The 20,992-nt window shown below is 42.3% G+C and overlaps 1 protein-coding gene across 1 annotated transcript; it reads left to right on the plus strand.

Moving 5' to 3' along the window:
- Window positions 1–14,970: 14,970 nt before the first annotated feature.
- LOC121585096 (BAG family molecular chaperone regulator 4-like) lies at window positions 14,971–20,992 on the plus strand. Its single transcript, XM_045225942.1, has 5 exons — window positions 14,971–15,457; window positions 16,695–16,817; window positions 17,033–17,275; window positions 17,381–17,644; window positions 20,170–20,992. The coding sequence occupies exons 1-5, from the start codon at window positions 15,329–15,331 to the stop codon at window positions 20,659–20,661; spliced, it is 1,251 nt and encodes a 416-aa protein (XP_045081877.1). The 5' UTR covers window positions 14,971–15,328; the 3' UTR covers window positions 20,662–20,992.

A 20,992-nucleotide genomic window follows, 5' to 3' on the forward strand; every position in this document is an offset into this window, starting at 1 on the left:
TTTATTTCTTAATAATGGTAAGGCCATAGCGTAATTGGTGCGAGGTGGTGGTGGATTTTGACCTACCACGACTATTGCCGAGACTATGATGCAGCTCAGGGTCACTCATATTCCCAAAAACCGCCAACCCTCTCCTGTCTTGAGTCCTTCTGCTCGGTACCACCCCATACTCACACCCTAGGAACACACTACAGTGATGATAGGTCTGGGTAGGAGATCTTCGTTGACAGAGGTGACCCCCGGTCCGGTTCTGCTCGTCAACTCTGCGTGTGCTAAGCGGTGCTTGTATGTGGTCTTACCTTCTTGCAGTGGGTAACATGGACCCAGGTTCCTCTCTCTGCTATTCTAATGGCCAAGGTGGTGACCAACATAACCTGATAGGGCCCTTCCCAACAGGCCTGCTTCCAGTTTTCCTTCTAGTGACTGGATGCTCACCAGTCACCTGGTTAGGTAGTGGGTCACCTTCTCCTTTAGTTCACCTGTGGGGCACAAAACCTCTGACATACGGTTGTGGTTAATAAACTATCTTCACACATGTTCAGATTAATCTAACAATTTCTGACTGCATTCTCATTTTAGACTGTATCTAAAAAAATGTTTTTTTTTTAAAACTATTTTGTCCTCCCCTTCGTATATTATTTAATACAATTAGCCTCTTCCCCCCTCTTGACACATAGTTCTGCTTATGTGTAAATTTTTTCCACCTTCCTAAACATTCCCTTAGGTTATTTATCAACCAATTGCCATGCCTTTCATTTTTGAGATTGTCTTTTGCTTCTTTATTGCTCCTCCCACTTCCTTTGTCTTTATGGCGGCTAAATTCGACTTTCATTCAGTTCAGAATCAATTAGTAATCCAACAAACAATCTCTTATCTTGAAAAACACTTATGTTTAGTTCAACCTCTGTTCTACCCCGGCTCTCCCGGGCTTGACCTGAAGACTGATTGTTGGACATGATAAGTCCATTTTTAGGTCACCTAAGTATTCTGCCTAGCAACAAAGAATAAAAACCTCTATGTTCGTGATTAACCCAGTTATCTCTAATAGCCCACCAAAAAAAACCCTCATCTTTAAATCACGACCAATGTCATATCCCTCCATCTACCATTTGGGTAACATCCCTGATATATGTATGAAAAGCTAAGACTGTTTGGGAAGAGAGCAACAACATAAACTGTTCTTCCTCCTCAGAGTTCCAAATGATTTTATCATGGGCTGCCATTGCCTTCCCATAGATAAGATCACTTAATTTACCCGTATGCATTACATAATGGAGTACCCAAGCTTTACAGCAGTCTATCCTTACCAAAAAGCTCATCAATCTTCATCTAATTTTTTTTTTTTTTTTTTTCCCTAGTCCTTATCTACCTGATCCTATTGCTAAATCAATGATCTAGGCAATAGTTGTCTCGCCTTAGATTGTACATTCCTCTGATTACTGCAGCTTATTCCATTAATTTAGTTTCAAATATCACCCAATAAACCGTTCCATCCCACAGCATAGTAAACACCACCTATGAACTGTTGAAAATCCCCTAAATTCAACATAACAACCCTTTATAAACATCATGCTGGGTGTGTTTTTTTTATTTATTTGAAAAACCCAATTGAAAAATAACAATCAAAGATAGTTAGGCTCAATTTAATTTGGTAGCTCCCTCTTATGACCTAAATACTGCCTAACTTCATAAAATCCCTCAAAATTCCTTGAGTATACAATGATTATTTAATTGATTACTCTAAATCTGCTACATGTGATCTCATTCAAATGATCCATTATCAATTATTTGATCCACCCCCTAGTAAAATCTCTCTCCCCTTCTATTCTGGAGTTCTACCTCTACCAGCTATTTCCCCTATTGGCCATTAAATACTCAGCTCCCGTATGTTATTTTTCTTACTCTATCCTGTCTACTATTCCGCTCATGATGGATTGCATATCTCTTGACCTCGGCTAACGAAGTAGTTCCCCATCCCACTAAAGTCCTCTTAATATTCCAGCTTATTTCTGGTCTCATTCCACTAAGGAATGCTATTTTTTAGCTGCTGATGGTACGGAGTATCATTTCTCTGTCCCTGGGGAGGCTCAGGTATGCCACTTGGCTGATGGTCTCACTGTCTTCCTGTTTACATTCATGTACTTTGGAGAAGTCAGCATGTCGATGGTAAGGTTCCCTTAAATTATTACACAACTCAGTTATTTTCCCAACATATTGCCCATCATTTGCCCATGGTAGGACTGCTCCATTGGCATCCCCTGAAACCCACTGCCCCCGAACAGCTGCCCAATCTTTCCCAACTAGGGTTCTGACTGTCCTCTCAATTTCCCCTGTGTTTAGCTTAAAGCTTGCTGCTAAACTCTCCAAATTCCTCCTGAACCCCTCTGTTCCTGTCTTAGGGTGCACTACACCCTCTATAGCTCTTACTACCTCTTTCTCTCTATCTAACTCTACCCTTAACCTGCCTACCTGGCTTATTGTAGTTTTCTAATCTTTTTAACTCCCTGTTTTTAAACTCTCTGTGTTTACTCTCTCTAGCTTTTCCTGCCTCTTCCCTCTCTACCCTTCTATCATTACTGAATCAATGATAATACATTTACATTCTAGTCACCCAGCAGACGCTCCTATCCAGAGCGACCTACAGTTAGTGAATACATATTATTCTTTTTTTTTCTACTGGCCTCCCCCCATGGGAATCGAACCCATAACCCTGGCGTTGCAAACACCATGCTCTATCAACTGAGCTACATCCCTGCCGGCCATTTTCCCCCCTACCCTGGACGACGCTGGGCCAATTGTGCGCCGCCCATGAGTCTCCCGGTCGCTGCCGGCTGCGACAGAGCCTGGATCCGAACCAGGATCTCTAGTGGCACAGTTAGGCCTGCGATGCAGTGCCTTAGACCACTGCGCCACTCAGGATAATAATAACTGCAATAACTATCAATAATAATTATAATAACTATTACGAATTATATTGTCCTTTTTCTGATGTTATAATTGTAGTCTATTCCATCACTTTAGTTTAAAATATAAAGTTATTTATAACAAATCCAGAACCCACCACAGGCTGGCGCTATTCCCCCAGCACAACAGCCAATGCCACTCGCTTCCCTGTAACGAAAATAAATTATCGTTTAAAAATTTTCCAACTATTTGTATTTTCCCGCTAACCCATTTCAGTTCGCTATTCAATATCTTTAACAGTTCTCTCTGATTCGGCCCCAATCAATAAAACAAATGCTTGATATCGTTGATCAGCATACATGACATTCCTACCATCTGAACTTATTTACTGTCTCTCACCTCCCCCCTCTCCTGCTCCTTCCTACATTATGGGGGAGGCGCGGGAAACTTCCCTACAATCTTCCTTCTTAGGAAATATTGTCATTCGTACTTATAACATATTTTCATAGACATATCTAGAATATTACTAAAGCTATCTAATGCAACTTTTAATACACGTAAAAAAACTCTCTCTCTCTCCACCCATTCCTTATTGAATAAGTGCGTCTTCCTAGTTACCCCATAACCACGCCTCAAATCTTTTATTCAGCATTTAACCAACCAAATACTAAGTAGTATCCGGTTATCATTTATACCCGCCGTTGAATTCCCTCATACACACATATTTCACCTTATGCCATTCAAATGCCCAACACAACAGAATAGTTCCCTCTATTGGTTCTTACAAGTCGCTCCGGACCAGAGCGTCTGCCAAATGACCAAAAATGCAAATGTAAATTTCTCTACTTTCTCACTCATTACGTACGTCTACGTTTGAGTGCGAAAGTTCATACATATGCATAATAATAATAATAATATGCCATTTAGCAGACGCTTTTATCCAAAGCGACTTACAGTCATGCGTGCATACATTTTTATTTTTTATTTTTTTTGTGTATGGGTGGTCCCGGGGATCGAACCCACTACCTTGGCGTTACAAGCGCCGTGCTTTACCAGCTGAGCTACAGAGGACCACATCGTTGGACTTTATAGGTACCTCTCAAATAATCGCTTTGTGGTGTTTTTAGCCAATTCTTAATTGACACGAATCATTTTTTTCAATCATTTTACCCGTTGAACCAAAAAAATTGACTGTCCTCCTCCTTTTCTTTACCCATGCAGTCACGATGGTTAAATATTCCTTTGTTCCCGTTAAAGCATTTTCGCGCTTAAAAAAAACACTCGCTGTCTCTAGCCCCTCCGCTCGCTGTTTTTTTTTAAAAATTTACTCCACAGTTGATATGCATTTGCGTAATCATATTTTCTAACTTTGCAACATCGAGATGCCCAATAAATCCATACCTCTTCTCCCAAATGGATCCATAAAACATATTTCTTCGATCTCTTCCTAATATATATCTTTCATCTCCCGTTAATTCTCGGACTTGTTTAGAAGATGTCTTTCCCATGGTGGAACAATAAGAAATCCCCCCCCCCTTTTTGTTTTTTAAATAATTCACTCCCGAATTATTTTCGTAGGAGCTAATATCTTAGTGCGCCTCTTGCTTTTGTAATTAACCATTTAAAATTATTTAACCGCTAACCCAGAGTTTCTATTTAAAACTCCGGTTTCATGAAAAGAGTAAGTTACCCAATTTTTTCTCACGCGACTTATTTTTTTTCTCCTTCCTTGAAATAATGATCACGTCTCCCGATGGATTAAGTCTCACACATATACGACCTTATCATTTGCCAAACTTGTTTGCAAAGTTCTAGCAAATGCCCAGTCGCACATGCTACTCCCGACACATCCATCTCACACGATGATAATTATTTCCCTGTTTATACTGAACATTGCAATTCGTACAATGACAATATTAACTAGTTTACATTTGTGATTGCAATTCACTCCATGTCATTTCGGACTAGTTTATTTTTGTAATAGCTATTTACCTAGGATCAATTGCGGACCCTCCCTGTCGTAATAATTATTACCTTCTTTGAGATTTTGGTAACCTGTCTGCCCTTCACAAGAATTCCTATTCTTATACAAGTTCAAATCATTTCACCAAAATCCATGAATAAAACTACTGACCTTTTCCTTGTAGTTTGGATTCAAATAATTTTTCAAACTCGTTAACGTCTTTATCGTTCATAAAGAGTAATCACCGGCCTGTTTATAACCTTAACGTCGAAGGCCAGGACTCATTCACGGATGCTATCACCCGCCCGTGCACAGTTTTCAGTGTCTTCAGAACGATAAAGATGTATTTAAGCTCCGCTCAGGAGGACCAATCTGTCACGTGAATTTCTATCTCTAATTCAACCTAAGCTCGAATCATTACCAGAGGTTGTAAAGAGCGACCTACAGTTATCGGTATATTTATTCATGGAGAGCGCTCTGGCGCTAAAAACACATACATACTGTTTTTATACTTCTTGACAAACAAAGGCACTATGCTCCTCCCACCTTTAGGTGGCTTTCTTAAACAGTTCCCGCCTCCTCCTTTACCCTTGAATGTTTAGTACCCCCTCTGTTAGTGGGTTGACACTACATGATAATTCTAACATTTATACTGTATTTGGGGTAAAATCCTTTAGTCATTATTCTTAAAATCCAAATTAATCTAACACTGGTGCAACCAATTACCTTCAGAAGTCACATAATTAGTTAAATAAAGTCCACCTGTGTGCAATCTAAGTGTCACATGATCTATCACATGATCTCAGTATATATACGCCTGTTCTGAAAGGCCCCAGAGTCTGCAACACAACTAAGCAAAAAAATAAGCAAACACGTGAGAGACTCCAAACATATGGAAGAAGGTCAGATGAGATTAAAATTGAGCTTTTTGGCCATCAAGGAAAACGCTATGTCTGGCGCAAACCCAACACCTCTCATCACCCCGAGAACACCATCCCCACAGTGAAGCATGGTGGTGGCAGCATTATGCTGTGGGGATGTTTTTCCATCGGCAGGGACTGGGAAACTGGTCAGAATTGATGGAATGATGGATGGCGCTAAATACAGGGAAGTTCTTGAGGGAAACCTGTTTGTCTTCCAGAGATTTGAGACTGGGATGGTGGTTCACCTTCCAGCAGGACAATGACCCTAAGCATACTGCTAAAGCAACACTTGAGTGGTTTAAGGGGAAACATTTAAATGTCTTGAAATGGCCTTGTCAAAGCCCAGACCTCAATTTTTACATTTACATTTAAGTCATTTAGCAGACGCTCTTATCCAGAGTGACTTACAGTTAGTGAGTGCATACATTTTCATACTGGCCCCCCGTGGGAATCGAACCCACAACCCTGGCGTTGCAAACGCCATGCTCTACCAACATGCTCTACCAACTGAGCTACCCGGGACCAATCCAATTGAGAATCTGTGGTATGACTTAAAGATTGCTGTACACCAGCGGAACCCATCCAACTTGATGGAGCTGGAGCCGTTTTGCCTTGAAGAATGGGGAAAAATCCAAGTGGCTAGATGTGCCAAGCTTATAGAGACATACCCCAAGATACTTGCAGCTGTAATTGCTGCAAAAGGTGTCTCTAAAAAGTATTGACTTTGGGGGGTGAATAGTTATGCACACTCAAGTTCTGTTTTTTTGTCTTATTTCTTTGTTTCACAATAACAAATATTTTGCATCTTCAAAGTTGTAGGCATGTTGTGTACATCAAATGATACAAAACCCGAAAAAATCCATTTTAATTCCAGGTTGTAAGGCAACAAAATAGGAAAAATGCCAAGGGGGGTGAATACTTTCGCAAGCCACTGTATATACTGTATTCTAGTCAAGTCCATCCTATTCAACTATTGCTGTACATATACATTGCTGTACATATACAATTCTATCCATGTATTCTTCAGATGTACTATATATTCTTTCCACATACTGTCAATTTCTATACGTCCCATCACACACATACAGTGGGGGAAAAAAGTATTTAGTCAGCCACCAATTGTGCAAGTTCTCCCACTTAAAAAGATGAGAGAGGCCTGTAATTTTCATCATAGGTACACGTCAACTATGACAGACAAAATGAGAAGAAAAAAATCCAGAAAATCACATTGTAGGATTTTTTATGAATTTATTTGCAAATTATGGTGGAAAATAAGTATTTGGTCACCTACAAACAAGCAAGATTTCTGGCTCTCACAGACCTGTAACTTCTTCTTTAAGAGGCTCCTCTGTCCTCCACTCGTTACCTGTATTAATGGCACCTGTTTGAACTTGTTATCAGTATAAAAGACACCTGTCCACAACCTCAAACAGTCACACTCCAAACTCCACTATGGCCAAGACCAAAGAGCTGTCAAAGGACACCAGAAACACAATTGTAGACCTGCACCAGGCTGGGAAGACTGAATCTGCAATAGGTAAGCAGCTTGGTTTGAAGAAATCAACTGTGGGAGCAATTATTAGGAAATGGAAGACATACAAGACCACTGATAATCTCCCTCGATCTGGGGCTCCACGCAAGATCTCACCCCCGTGGGGTCAAAATTATCACAAGAACAGTGAGCAAAAATCCCAGAACCACACGGGGGGACCTAGTGAATGACCTGCAGAGAGCTGGGACCAAAGTAACAAAGCCTACCATCAGTAACACACTACGCCGCCAGGGACTCAAATCCTGCAGTGCCAGACGTGTCCCCCTGCTTAAGCCAGTACATGTCCAGGCCCGTCTGAAGTTTGCTAGAGTGCATTTGGATGATCCAGAAGAGGATTGGGAGAATGTCAGATGAAACCAAAATAGAACTTTTTGGTAAAAACTCAACTCGTCGTGTTTGGAGGACAAAGAATGCTGAGTTGCATCCAAAGAACACCATACCTACTGTGAAGCATGGAGGTGGAAACATCATGCTTTGGGGCTGTTTTTCTGCAAAGTGACCAGGACGACTGATCTGTGTAAAGGAAAGAATGAATGGGGCCATGTATCGTGAGATTTTGAGTGAAAACCTCCTTCCATCAGCAAGGGCATTGAAGATGAAACGTGGCTGGGTCTTTCAGCATGACAATGATCCCAAACACACCACCCGGGCAATGAAGGAGTGGCTTCGTAAGAATAATTTCAAGGTCCTGGAGTGGCCTAGCCAGTCTCCAGATCTCAACCCCATAGAAAATCTTTGGAGGGAGTTGAAAGTCCGTGTTGCCCAGCGAAAGCCCCAAAACATCACTGCTCTAGAGGAGATCTGCATGGAGGAATGGGCCAAAATACCAGCAACAGTGTGTGAAAACCTTGTGAAGACTTACAGAAAACGTTTGACCTGTGTCATTGCCAATAAAGGGTATATAACAAAGTATTGAGAAACTTTTGTTATTGACCAAATACTTATTTTCCACCATAATTTGCAAATAAATTCATTAAAAATCCTACAATGTGATTTGCTGGAATTTTTTTTCTCATTTTGTCTGTCATAGTTGACGTGTACCTATGATAAATGACAGGCCTCTCTCATCTTTTTAAGTGGGAGAACTTGCACAATTGGTGGCTGACTAAATACTTTTTTTCCCCACTGTACGTGTGTGTGTACATATATATATATATATATATATGAGAGAGAGAGAAATATAAACACACATACAGTTGAAGTCGGAAGTTTACATACACTTAGGTTGGAGTCATTAAAACTCGTTTTTCAACCACTCCACACATTTCTTGTTAACAAACTATAGTTTTGGCAAGTTGGTTAGGACATCTACTTTGTGCATGACACAAGTAAATTTTCCAACAATTGTTTACAGACAGATTATTTCACTTATAATTCACTGTATCACAATTCTAGTGGGTCAGAAGTTTACATACACTAAGTTGACTGTGCCTTTAAACAGCTTGGAAAATTCCAGAAAATGATGTCATGGCTTTAGAAGCTTCTGATAGGCTAATTGACATCATTTGAGTCAATTGGAGGTGTACCTGTGGATGTATTTCAATGCCTCCCTTCAAACTCAGTGCCTCTTTGCTTGACATCATGGGAAAATCAAAAGAAATCAGCCAAGACTTTAGAAAATAATTTGTAGACCTCCACAAGTCTGGTTCATCCTTGGGAGCAATTTCAAAACGGCTGAAGGTACCACGTTCATCTGTACAATCAATAGTACACAAGTATAAACACCATGGGACCACGCAGCCGTCATACCGCTCAGGAAGGAGACATGTTCTGTCTCCTAGAGATTAACATACTTTGGTGCGGAAAGTGCAAATCAATCCCAGAACAACAGCAAAGGACCTTGTGAAGATGCTGGAGGAAACAGGTACAAAAGTATCTATATCCACTGTAAAACGAGTCCTATATCGACATAACCTGAAAGGCTGCTCAGCAAGGAAGAAGCCACTGCTCCAAAACCGCCATAAAAAAGCCAGACTACATTTTGCAACTGCACATGGGGACAAAGATCGTACTTTTTGGAGAAATGTCCTCTGGTCTGATGAAACAAAAATAGAACTGTTTGGCCATAATGACCATCGTTATGTTTGGAGGAAAGAGGGGAAGGCTTGTAAGCCGAAGAACACCATCCCAACCGTGAAGCACGGGGGTGGCAGCATCATGCTGTGGGGGTGCTTTGTTGCAGGAGGGACTGGTGCACTTCACAAAATAGATGGCATCATGAGGAAGGAAAATTATGTGGATATATTGAAGCAATATCTCAAGACATATTGTCAGGAAGTTAAAGCTTGGTCGCAAATGGGTCTTTCAATTGGACAATGACCCCAAGCATACTTCCAAAGTTGTGGCAAATTGGCTTAAGGACAACAAAGTCAAGGTATTGGAGTGGCCATCACAAAGCCCTGACCTCAATCCTATAGCAAATGTGTGGGCAGAACTGAAAAAGCGTGTGCGAGCAAGGAGGCCTACAAACCTGACTCAGTTACACCAGCTCTGTCAGGAGGAATGGGCCAAAATTCACCCAACTTATTGTGGGAAGCTTGTGGAAGGCTACCCAAAACGTTTGACCCAAGTTAAACAATTTAAAGGCAATGCTACCAAATACTAATTGAGTGTATGTAAACTTCTGACCCACTGAGAATGTGATGAAAGAAATAAAAGCTGAAATAAATCACTCTCTACTATTATTCTGACATTTCACATTCTTAAAATAGAGTGGTGATCCTAACTGACCTACGATAGGGAATTTTTACTAGGATTAAATGTCAGGAATTGTGAAAAACTGATTTTAAATGTATTTGGCTAAGGTGTATGTAAACTTACGACTTCAACTGTATATCATATACAGTACCAGTCAAAAGTTTGCACACACTTACTCATTCCAGGGTTTTTCTTTATTTTTACTATTTTCTACATTGTAGGATAATAGATTTTCTACATTGTAGAATAATAGTGAAGACATCAAAACTATGATATAACACATATGCAATCACGTAGTAACCAAAAGTGTTAAACAAATCAAAATATGTTATTTGAGTTTCTTCAAAGTAGACACCCTTTGCCTTAATGACAGCTTTGCACACTCTTGGCATTCTCTCAACCAGCTTCATGAGGTAGTCACCTGGAATGCATTTTATTTAACAGGTGTGCGTTGTTAAAAGTTAATTTGTGGAATTTATTTCCTTCTTAATGCGTTTGAGCCAATCAGTTGTGTTGTGACAAGGTAGGGGTGGTATACAGAAGATAGCCCTATTTGGTAAAAGACCAAGTCATTATTATGGCAAGAACAGCTCAAATAAGCAAAGAGAAACGACAGTCCATCATTACTTTAAGACATGAAGGTCAGTCAATACGGAACATTTCAAGAACTTTGAACGTTTCTTCAAGTGCAGTCGCAAAAACCATCAAGCGCTATGATGAAACTGGCTCTCATGAGGACCGCCACAGGAAAGGAAGACCCAGAGTTACCTCTGCTGCAGAGGATAAGATAATTAGAGTTAACTGCACCTCAGATTGCAGCCCAAATAAATGCTTCAGAGTTCAAGTAACAGACACATCCAACATCAACTGTTCAGAGGAGACTGCGTGAATCAGGCCTTCATGGTCGAATTGCTGCAAAGAAACCACTACTAAAGGACACCAATAAGAAGAAGAGACTTGCTTGGGCCAAGAAACACAAGCAATGGACATTAGACCGGTGGAAATCTGTCCTTTGGTCTGATGAGTCCAACCGCCGTGTCTTTGTCAGATGCAGAGTAGGTGAACGGATGATATTTTACATTTTAGTAATTGAGCAGACGCTCTTATCCAGAGCAACTTACAGTTAGTGAGTGCATACACTTTCATACTGGCCCCCCGTGGGAAACGAACCCACAACCCTGGCGTTGCAAGCGCCATGCTCTACCAACTGAGCTACAGGGGACTATATCCGCATGTGTGGTTCCCACCGTGAAGCATGGAGGAGGAGGTGTGATGGTGCTTTGCTGGTGACACTGTCAGTGATTTATTTAGAAATCAAGGCACACTTAACCAGCATGGCTACAACAGCATTATGCAGCGATTGCCATCCCATCTGGTTTGCGCTTAGTGGGACTATCATTTGTTTTTCAACAGGACAATGACCCAAAACACACCTCCAGGCTGTGTAAGGGCTATTTGACCAAGGAGAGTGATGGAGTGCTGCATCAGATGACCTGGCCTCCACAATCACCCGACCTCAACCCAATTTAGATGGTTTGGGATGAGTTGGACCGCAGAGTGAAGGAAAAGCAGCCAACAAAATGTTGTTACGTTACAGCCTTATTCTAAATTGCTCATAATGACAAAGGAAAAACAGGTTGAGAAATTATTGCTAATTTATTAAAAATTAAAAACGGAAATATCACATTTACATAAGTATTCAGACCCTTTATTCAGTACTTTGTTGAAGCACCTTTGGCAGTGATTACAGCATCAAGTATTCTTGGGTATGACGCTACAAGCTTGGAACTCCTATATTTGTGGAGTTTCTCCCATTCTTCTCTGCAGATCCTCTTAAGCTCTGTCAGGTTGGATGGGGATTGTTGCTGCACAGCTATTTTCAGGTCTCTCCAGAGATGTTAGATCGGGTTCAAGTCAGGGCTCTGGCTGGGCCACTCAAGGACATTCAGAGACTTGTCCCGAAGCCACTCCTGCATTGTCTTGGCTGTATGCTTAGGGTCGTTGTCCTGTTGGAAGGTGAACCTTCGCCCCAGTCTGAGGTCCTGAGTGCTCTGGAGCAGGTTTTCATCAAGGATCTTGCAGTACTTTACTCCGTTCATCTTTCCCTCGATCCTGACTAGTCTCCCAGTCCCTGCCGCTGAAAAACATCCCCACAGCATGATGCTGCCACCACCATGCTTCACCGTAGGGACGGTGCCAGGTTTCCTCCAGGCGTGAATATTGGCATTCAGGCCAAAGAGTTCAATCTTGGTTTCATCAGACCAGAGAGTCTTTCGGTGCCGTTTGGCAAACTCCAAGTGGGCTGTCATGTGCCTTTTACTGAAGAGTGTCTTCCATCTGGCCACACTACAATAAAGGCCTGATTGGTGGAGTGCTGCAGAGATGGTTGTCCTTCTAGAAGGTTCTCCCATCTCCACAGAGGAACTCTGGAGCTCTGTCAGAGTGACCATCGGGTTCTTGGTCACCTCTCTGACCAAGGCCCTTCTCCCCCGATTGCTCAATTTGGCCGGGCGGCCAGCTCTGGGAAGAGTCTTTGGTTCCAAACTTCTTCCATTTAAGAATGATGGAGGCCACTGTGTTCTTGTGGACCTTCAATGCTGCAGACATTTTTTGGTACCCTTCCCCAGATCTGTGCCTCTCTGAGCTCTACGGACAATTCCTTCGACTTCATGGCTTGGTTTTTGCTCTGACATGCACTGTCAACTGTGGGACCTTATATAGAAAGGTGTGTGCCTTTCCAAATCTTGTCCAATCAATTTAATTTACCACAGGTGGACACCAATCAAATTGTAGAAACATCTCAAGGATGATGAATGGAAACAGGATGCACCTGAGCTCAATTTCTAGTATCATAGCAAAGGGTCTGAATACTTATGTAAATACGTTTTTTTTATATTTTTTTTATAAATTTGCAAAAATGCATGAAACCTGTTTTCGCTTTGTCATTATGGGGTATTGTGTGTAGATTGCTGAGGATTATTTATTTAATCCATTTTAGAATAAGGCTGTAACATAAAATGTGGAAAAAGTCAAGGGGACTGAATAATTTCCGAAGGCACTGTATGTATATATATATATATAATACAGACACACACACACATACGCTACTCAGCATTCATTGCCATGGTTAACAACTCTACCGCAGAAATGGAACGTAAATCACAGAAAATAGATGTTGTGGTGGCAGCAGCGCAGAAGTATGTGGGTATACAATGTGTGTTGAATGAAAGAGTCCTGTCATCCCAGGCCGTTGGCATGGTGTAGGATCAGTTAGGGTCGAAGTAGTGGAATGGGGTGGTGATATTTTATTTTGATGAAATAGTATTATATAGGTGTAGGGTTAGTGGTGCAATTGTGTCCTTGTTTATTTTTGTATCACATTTTAACGTCATTGACCGCACAGTAAAGGTAGCGCATGTACAAACAAAATGTGCAAACGCCGTGATACCTATGAAGAAGAAAAAGAAGAAGCGTCACAGTATTTGATTCAAAGCATTCGATTTGGCTGCTGAGGGACAAGGAGACCCCCCAGCTCCGCTACTACGTGTTGTTTTCAAGGGATCTTGAAATAAATGTTATAACTATTTGTATTTAATATCATCACCTCTTGAAGAGCAGTCAGAACTACACATTTCCAAATATTCCACATTTATCTCTATCATCCACCCGATTAGACAACAATCACCCCATTAAAAGGTGGAAACTATCATCAGAGTAATAGAGCAAGTAACTGTATGCGTTTCATGATCAGTACAGTAAACATCGATCATGTAATTTCAGATACGTGATGGTAGCCGGCATGTAGCTAGCTAGCTAAGCAAACGAAATGTGTCATTTAGCATGCTTCATCCCAGATTAGACTTGACATCGGCAAATCCTCGTCCTGGTAAAGTTGACAATCGGACTTCTGACATCACCACCATAGATGGCAAGCAAATCAAACAATATTAGGATATATAACCATCTAGTTTATCCCCTGAAAGTTAGCTTGTTAACTAGCCATATTGACGTGATCTGTTATTTTCTAGCCAATTTGACGTGGTCCATCAATCAGTGTAGCCTAGCTATCATGTCTGTCAGCAGCAATCGTGATTAAACTTAAAAACAATGTTGAACAGGAGATAATGTTTGCTAACTTCGCTAGGTAGGCTTACGTTGGTTGGAGAAAAAAGTACATTAGGTCTACTTACCACAAAGTAAACACTAGCTATCATCTAACAGTACACAAATGCACCCTTCTGATGCTTGACAGGCAGCGCCCACAAAGGCGGATGGGAAATTAACCTAAACCACTCATACTATATAGTTGAGGTATAGTTCACTTTTATTTTATATCACTCAAATATCCAATTAATGGTGGTACTGGTTACCCTCACGTATCTCAAATGAGATGATCAATGTATGTTTACTGATCATGAAAAGCTACTTGATGTATAACCAAAGACAGTACAGTATTAAGATAGGCTAAAACTGCTTCTCCAATAGAAATCCCCAATCACACTTGTAGGCGACGTTGGCTAACTAAACTCATGCGTAGAAACACTTCATCGGGTCTAAAGGTCGCCTTGCGCCGAACTGCGCATGTGCAGGCCGTCAAAATCAAAAGGCACTCCTTCAATATAAAGTTGTTTTTGAGGAAAATAAAAACCTGTCAGTTTCTCACTTTCACGAGGTTGGAGTAACAACATGTTCAACTACTTAAGAAATGGTCTCGAATCTAGGTTGTGTCTTTAGATTTCGAGAAAATTAACAACTATTAAAGGAATACGTTTCACTTCTCTCATTGCCTTATCAAACCCCCGCATGGTCTGTTTGGTATGTTTTGCAAGCGTTCCCGAAAGTCGCGATGTTGTGCCTCTGTGTTTAGAAACTCTGTGGTATTCTCTGATAGAGCTAAATATGCACAATTGCTTTGCATGAAATAATCGGAAATGTTTTGTTCTGACTATGCTCTTCAAGGGGTGATGATATTACAACCAAATAGTTAAAATTGATTTAACAATCCTTTGAAAAGGGCAAGCAGTTTTTTTTTAGCGGAGCAAAGGTCGACTTGCCCCCCAGCAGGCAAATCGAACGCTCTGCACCTTATCGTGACGTTTTATTGATAACGACCTATTTTACTGACGCACGTGGCGAAAAGGGTAGAAGGAGGGGCAAATTATAAAATATTGTCATTCAAACATTTCCCTACTTTGCTGTCCATGATCAATGCATTAACAGGATAATTTCAATAAAGCAATTTTGTCCCCCATATCCTATTTGACGGGGAATTGTATCACGATTATTTGTATGGCAAACGACAGAAGTGCTGGGGACGCAGCTTGGATTATGCATCATCAAATGCCGTCGAATCCCAAATCCGCCTGGCCTTCAAATTACAACTCAGAAAATAATAACGTGAACTGGAGTAAAGCTATGGTAAGTCACATTGTATAGCTAATTCATATCAACACGTACTTATGTTACTCACACGATTTAATATCAGTAAACAAGCATTGTCTTTTTGTACTGTGTACATTTAGCTCAAGCTAGTTAGCTAGCCTACGTTCTAGCCAGTTAACGTTATCTAGCTAGCCGTCTTCTGACAGTAAGATTTCCTATATTGCTAGCTTGCTTTGCTATATTTGACATGCAGATTTTCTAGCTAGCTATCTCGTTTGTATTATATGACGTTAAATAGCCTAGCTAGACAGACGGTTGAGACTACAATACATAGCTAACTAACTGGTAACTATAACTAATAGCCCAATGATGGACTAAAGGAGCCTAACGTTACTTTTTATGGTGCATTCAAGGCAACTGGGAACTAGAGGGAAAAAACGAGGTCAAAATCATGACGTCAGTGAAAGAAGCCCGAGATTCCTATTTGGAATTCCGAGATTGATGACGGTTCAAAATATTTTTCCCAGTCAGAGCTCGTTTTTTTGTCTAGTTCCCAGTTGTTTTGAACACAGCAATAGACCATCGATGACGTGACGTCACCGCATTTGTTTCGTATGAGAATAGGAAGCAATAGTAATGGCTTCTTTTTGTAGGCACTAACTCTGCCATGGTTTTGAACAAAGCCTATGGGAAAATTGAGTTTTTGTAGGGTTTTGGGATAAAGGCCAAAAATAAGGTGTGTAGTAAACACAGACTTAGGAGATCATATACGTTTTGTACTTTGAGAATCTTAATCAGCTAACCTCACTTTTGTGAATTTTGAAGCATTTATGTAATAAAAAATACCCACAAAGCACATAAAGGCTTCATAATTCATAAAGGTCATGTTAACTGACAGATATTATCTCATAGAACAACACTTTCATAAGCCTGTGTTAACCTCAGACCTTATTTCCGGCGTTTATTCCAAAACCCTATTCTTTCCCCATTAATGTTGCTTATAGGAATGGGTGACCGAACCAGAGGTAAATCATTTCCGTTTTTTAGGACTACAAGCTGGCGAGCTCTATGCGTTTGATGAGGAAGTTTCATTTCAGCATGTCGCCATCTTGCTACATGGAGGAGTTTTTGGAAACATTGCATGTGCAGTTTGAGCTACTGAAGGAAGTGACATTGCAGGCTAGCTCAGTGGAGTATATCAGGTCAATATAGCTAGTTCAAACCGTGCAGATTTTGAGGCTAGGTAAATAAATCTCTCCTCATATTCCTACAGGACGCTTCCCAATACCCTGGTTATTCCTCAAACTACTGGTACCCCCAGTCACATTCCACAGCAGGGCACTATGCAAATGCCTATTCTTCAGGATCTGACATGCAGCCACCTTACAACCCACAGGTACTGTCTTATGTTATATCATAGCAAAGGCCCTCTAAATCCAAGGCTATATATGGTAATCAATTCCTTATCTCTAGACTCAATTGCTCTCAGCCTTCCATGACACTTTGTCACTCACACAATCACGCACACATAATTTCACAGACCGGCAGTCTGGCACGCACTTTCACACACTTACTGATGTACGCACACGCTCTCTCTCTCTCCCTATCCAGGCAATGCAAGCATATCCAAATGGCCACGGTGTCTATAACCCTGGTCCAGGCCAGTATCCGGCAAGTTCTTTCCACCCATCCAATCCATTTTACTGTGCAGACCAGATGTCTCCCAGGCAGGCCCCAGGCCAGTACCCTAGCCAGGGCTGCCCAGGACCAGAGCAGAGCACAGGGGGGTCAGGACAACCACACGCCCAGCACCAACATCCGCACCACCACTATCCTGGACCACACTGTCAAGGGGTAAGTTCATTCAACCAGTGCAGGGCAGTGTTTAATGGTGTCTGATGTACAGGCAGTTGGGTATAATGGAGCTTGTCTATTTTCTACCTTAATCGTCTTCTTTAGGCCTCTAGCTATCTTCCTGGGTCTTACCCGCACTATGGGGAAGGTGGTCCTGCGTTGCCCCCATACCCCACTGGACAAGCCATTCACCATAGGCCACAGGCTGAGGCTTGGGCCCACTCGGGTGGGTATGGGGGGCAGCCAGGCTCGCAGTGGCGGCCAGGCACCCAACCTCCACACAGCCACTATGGGACCCCTGTCTGCCCCCAACAACCCCCAGCCTGGCCAGGGACTGGCACTGGAGCACCACCCCCCTATGAAGCCAAGGTACATGTGGAACACAAGGGATGCATCTCAATGACCTAAAGTGCCTTTTTGTCTCATCTCCTTTATTTGCACATATTGTTTCTAAAATAACCTCCAAGTGGACCTCATTTACTTCTTGGAAGAAAGGGGATATGTCCGATAAAAGCTCAATCCTTCCTCTGGTACCGTAGCTGTTTTGGGTCTGAATTTAATAACTTACTCATTATACACTAGTCGTCTAAGACGGGTGGGCAAACTACGGCCCGCAGGCCGCATCAGACCCGCCAGCCGATTTTACAATTATTATTTTGGGTAAAAAAAAACGCTCCAGGACACATTTGATTGTCTAAAAACTATACTGAACAAAAATATAAACGCAACATGTAACAATTTCATTTATTTTACTGAGTTCATATGAGGAAATCAGCCAATTTGAAATAAAATCATTAGGCCCTAATCTATGGATTGCACATGACTGTGAAAACAGATGCATTAAATAAAAATGGGCCTCACAATGGCCCTCAGGATCTCGTAACAGTATTTTTGTCCATTTGAAATTGCAGTCGATAAAATGCAATTGTGTTCGTTGTCCGTAGCTTATGCCTGCCAATACCATAACCCCACCGCCACCATGGGGCACTCTGTTCACAACGTTGACATCAGCAAACCGCTCGCCCACAAGACACCATACACGTGGTCTGTGGTTGTGAGGCCGGTTGGACGTACTGCCAAATTCTCTAAAACGACGTTGGAAGCCGCTTATGCTAGAGAAATGAAATTTCAATTCTCTGGCAACAGCTGTGGTGGACTTTCCTGCAGTCAGCATGCCAATTGCACACTCCCTCAACTTGAGACATCTGTGGCATTGTATGACAACTGCACATTTTAGTGGCCTTTAATTGTCCACAGCACAAGGTGCACCTGTGTCATGATCATGCTGTTTAATTTGATTCTTGATATTTCACATCTGTCATGTGGATGGATTATTTTTGCAAAGGAGAAATGCTTACTAACAGGGATGTAAACAAATTAGTGCTCAATTTGGGAGAATACGTGTTTTTTTTTGCGAATGGAAAATTTCTGGGATCTTTTATTTCAGCTCATGAAACATGGGACCAACACTTTACATGTTTTGTTTTATATTTTTGTTCAGCGTAGATAGAATGTAGAAATGATAATGGACCTATATATACTATATATTCATAAGTATGTGGACACCCCTTCAAATGAGTGGATTCGGCTATTTCAGCCACACCCATTGCTGACAGGTGTATAAAATCGAGCACAAAGCCATGCAACCTCCATGGACAAACATTGGCAGTAGAATGGCCTTACTGAAGAGCTCAGTGACTTTCAACATGGCACCGTCATAGAATGCCACCTTTCCAACAAGTCAGTTCGTCAAATGTCTACCCTGCAAGAGCTGCCCCGGTCAACTGTATGTGCTGTTATTGTAAAGTGGAAACGTCTAGGAGCAACAACTGCTCAGCTGCAAAGTGGTAGGCCACACAAGCTCACAGAACGGGACCGCAGAGTGTTGAAGTGCGTTGCGCGTAAAAATCGTCTGTCCTCGGTTGCAACACTACCAAGTTCCAAACTGCCTCTGGAAGCAACGTCAGCACAAGAACTGTTCGTCGGGAGCTACATTAAATGAGTTTCCATGGCTGAGCAGCCGCACACAAGCCTAAGCTCACCATGCGCAATGCCAAGTGTCGGCTGGAGTGGTGTAAAGCTCGCCGCCATTGGACTCTGCAGGAGTGGAAACGCATTCTTTGGAGTGATGAATCACGCTTCACCATCTGGCAGTCCGACGGAATCTGAGTTTAGCGGATGCCAGGAGAACGCTACCTGCCCCAATGCATAGTGCCAATTGTAAAGTTTGGTGGAGGAGGAATAATGGTCTGGGGCTGTTTTGTCATCGTTCGGGCTAGGCCCCTTTGCTCCAGTGAAGGGAAATCTTAATGCTACAGCATACAATGACATTCTAGACGGTTATGTGCTTCCAACTTTGTGGCAACAGTTTGGGGAAGGCCCTTTCCTGTTTTCAGCATGACAATGCCCCCGTGCTCAAAGTGAGGTCCATACAGAAATGGTTTGTCAAGATCGTTGTGGAAGGACTTGACTGGTCTGCACAGAGCCCTGACCTTAACCCCATCGAACACCTTTGGGATGAATTGGAATGCCGACAGCGAGCCAGGCCTAATCGCCCAACACCAGTGACGACCTCACTAATGCTCTTGTGGCTGAATGGAAGCAAGTCCCTGCAGCAATGTTCCAACATCTAGTGGAAATACTTCCCAGAAGAGTGGAGGCTGTTATAGCAGCAAAGGGGGGACCAACTCCATATTAATGCCCATGATTTTGGAATGAGATGTTCGACAAGCAGGTGTCCACATACTTTTGGTCATGCAGTGTATCTTTTTTTTTCTAGCCTTCAAATGTATTTTGAGGAACAAATTGGCCCAAATAAAATCTGTGCGGCCCTCTGTTGACAACAAGTTTGTTTGCCCACCCTTGATCTAAGATAATCTTTTATACCTCCTCAGGACCAGCACTACCCAGGACCCCATCAGCACCAGCGTGCCCCACAGGTGGGACCCAAACCCAGACCGGCCCACTCCCCTAACCCCACTAATGGCAAGCCTGTTGACTTCAGCTCACCTCCCCAGATGTACAATAAACCAGGGCGGGGGGGGGCGCAGGAGCCAAAGCCTTCCCAGGGTGAGCCTCCACCCCCAGTCCCAGCTCCAGCCCAACCCCAGGGACCGATCGGGCCTCAGTGCCTGAGCGACAACCCTAGCCTGGCCAAAGTCCAGCAGGTCATTGCCCGGGTGCTTTTGCTCCATGAGGATGTGGATGAGTTTGTGGGTAAAAAATCAGACAAGAGTTACAGGTACCTAGAGGAACTACTGACCAAGGAGCTATTGGTGCTGGATTCAGTGGAGACTCAGGGACAGGAAGTGGTAAGGCAGGCCCGAAAGGAAGCTGTGCAGAGGATCCAGGCCATACTGGACCGGCTGGAGAAAAAGGCCTTCTGAACTGAACCGGTTCTGTATATGGACGGGTCTTACTGTTCTTTTTCTTGTGACATTTGAATCTTCCACAGTCAGGTTGTGGGCCTTATTTAAGATTTAAACCGGTCCCTTAGAATTCATTGGAGTACTAAGTCCTTGTTTGTTGACTACACCTCCCGGATCAGAAAGGTTTAGATAGGCTGATTGTCAACAAGGGCGTAGGGGTTGGTTTGGAATCGGGCCAGTTTGGGCTACTTTATGCAGGTGTGATCACAACAGTCTCCTGTAGCTCAGTTGGTAGAGCATGGATGTGCAACGCCAGGGTTGTGGGTTCGTTTCCTACGGGGGGCCAGTA

Source organism: Coregonus clupeaformis, chromosome 16, assembly GCF_020615455.1.
Source record: "Coregonus clupeaformis isolate EN_2021a chromosome 16, ASM2061545v1, whole genome shotgun sequence".
NCBI lineage: Eukaryota > Metazoa > Chordata > Actinopteri > Salmoniformes > Salmonidae > Coregonus > Coregonus clupeaformis.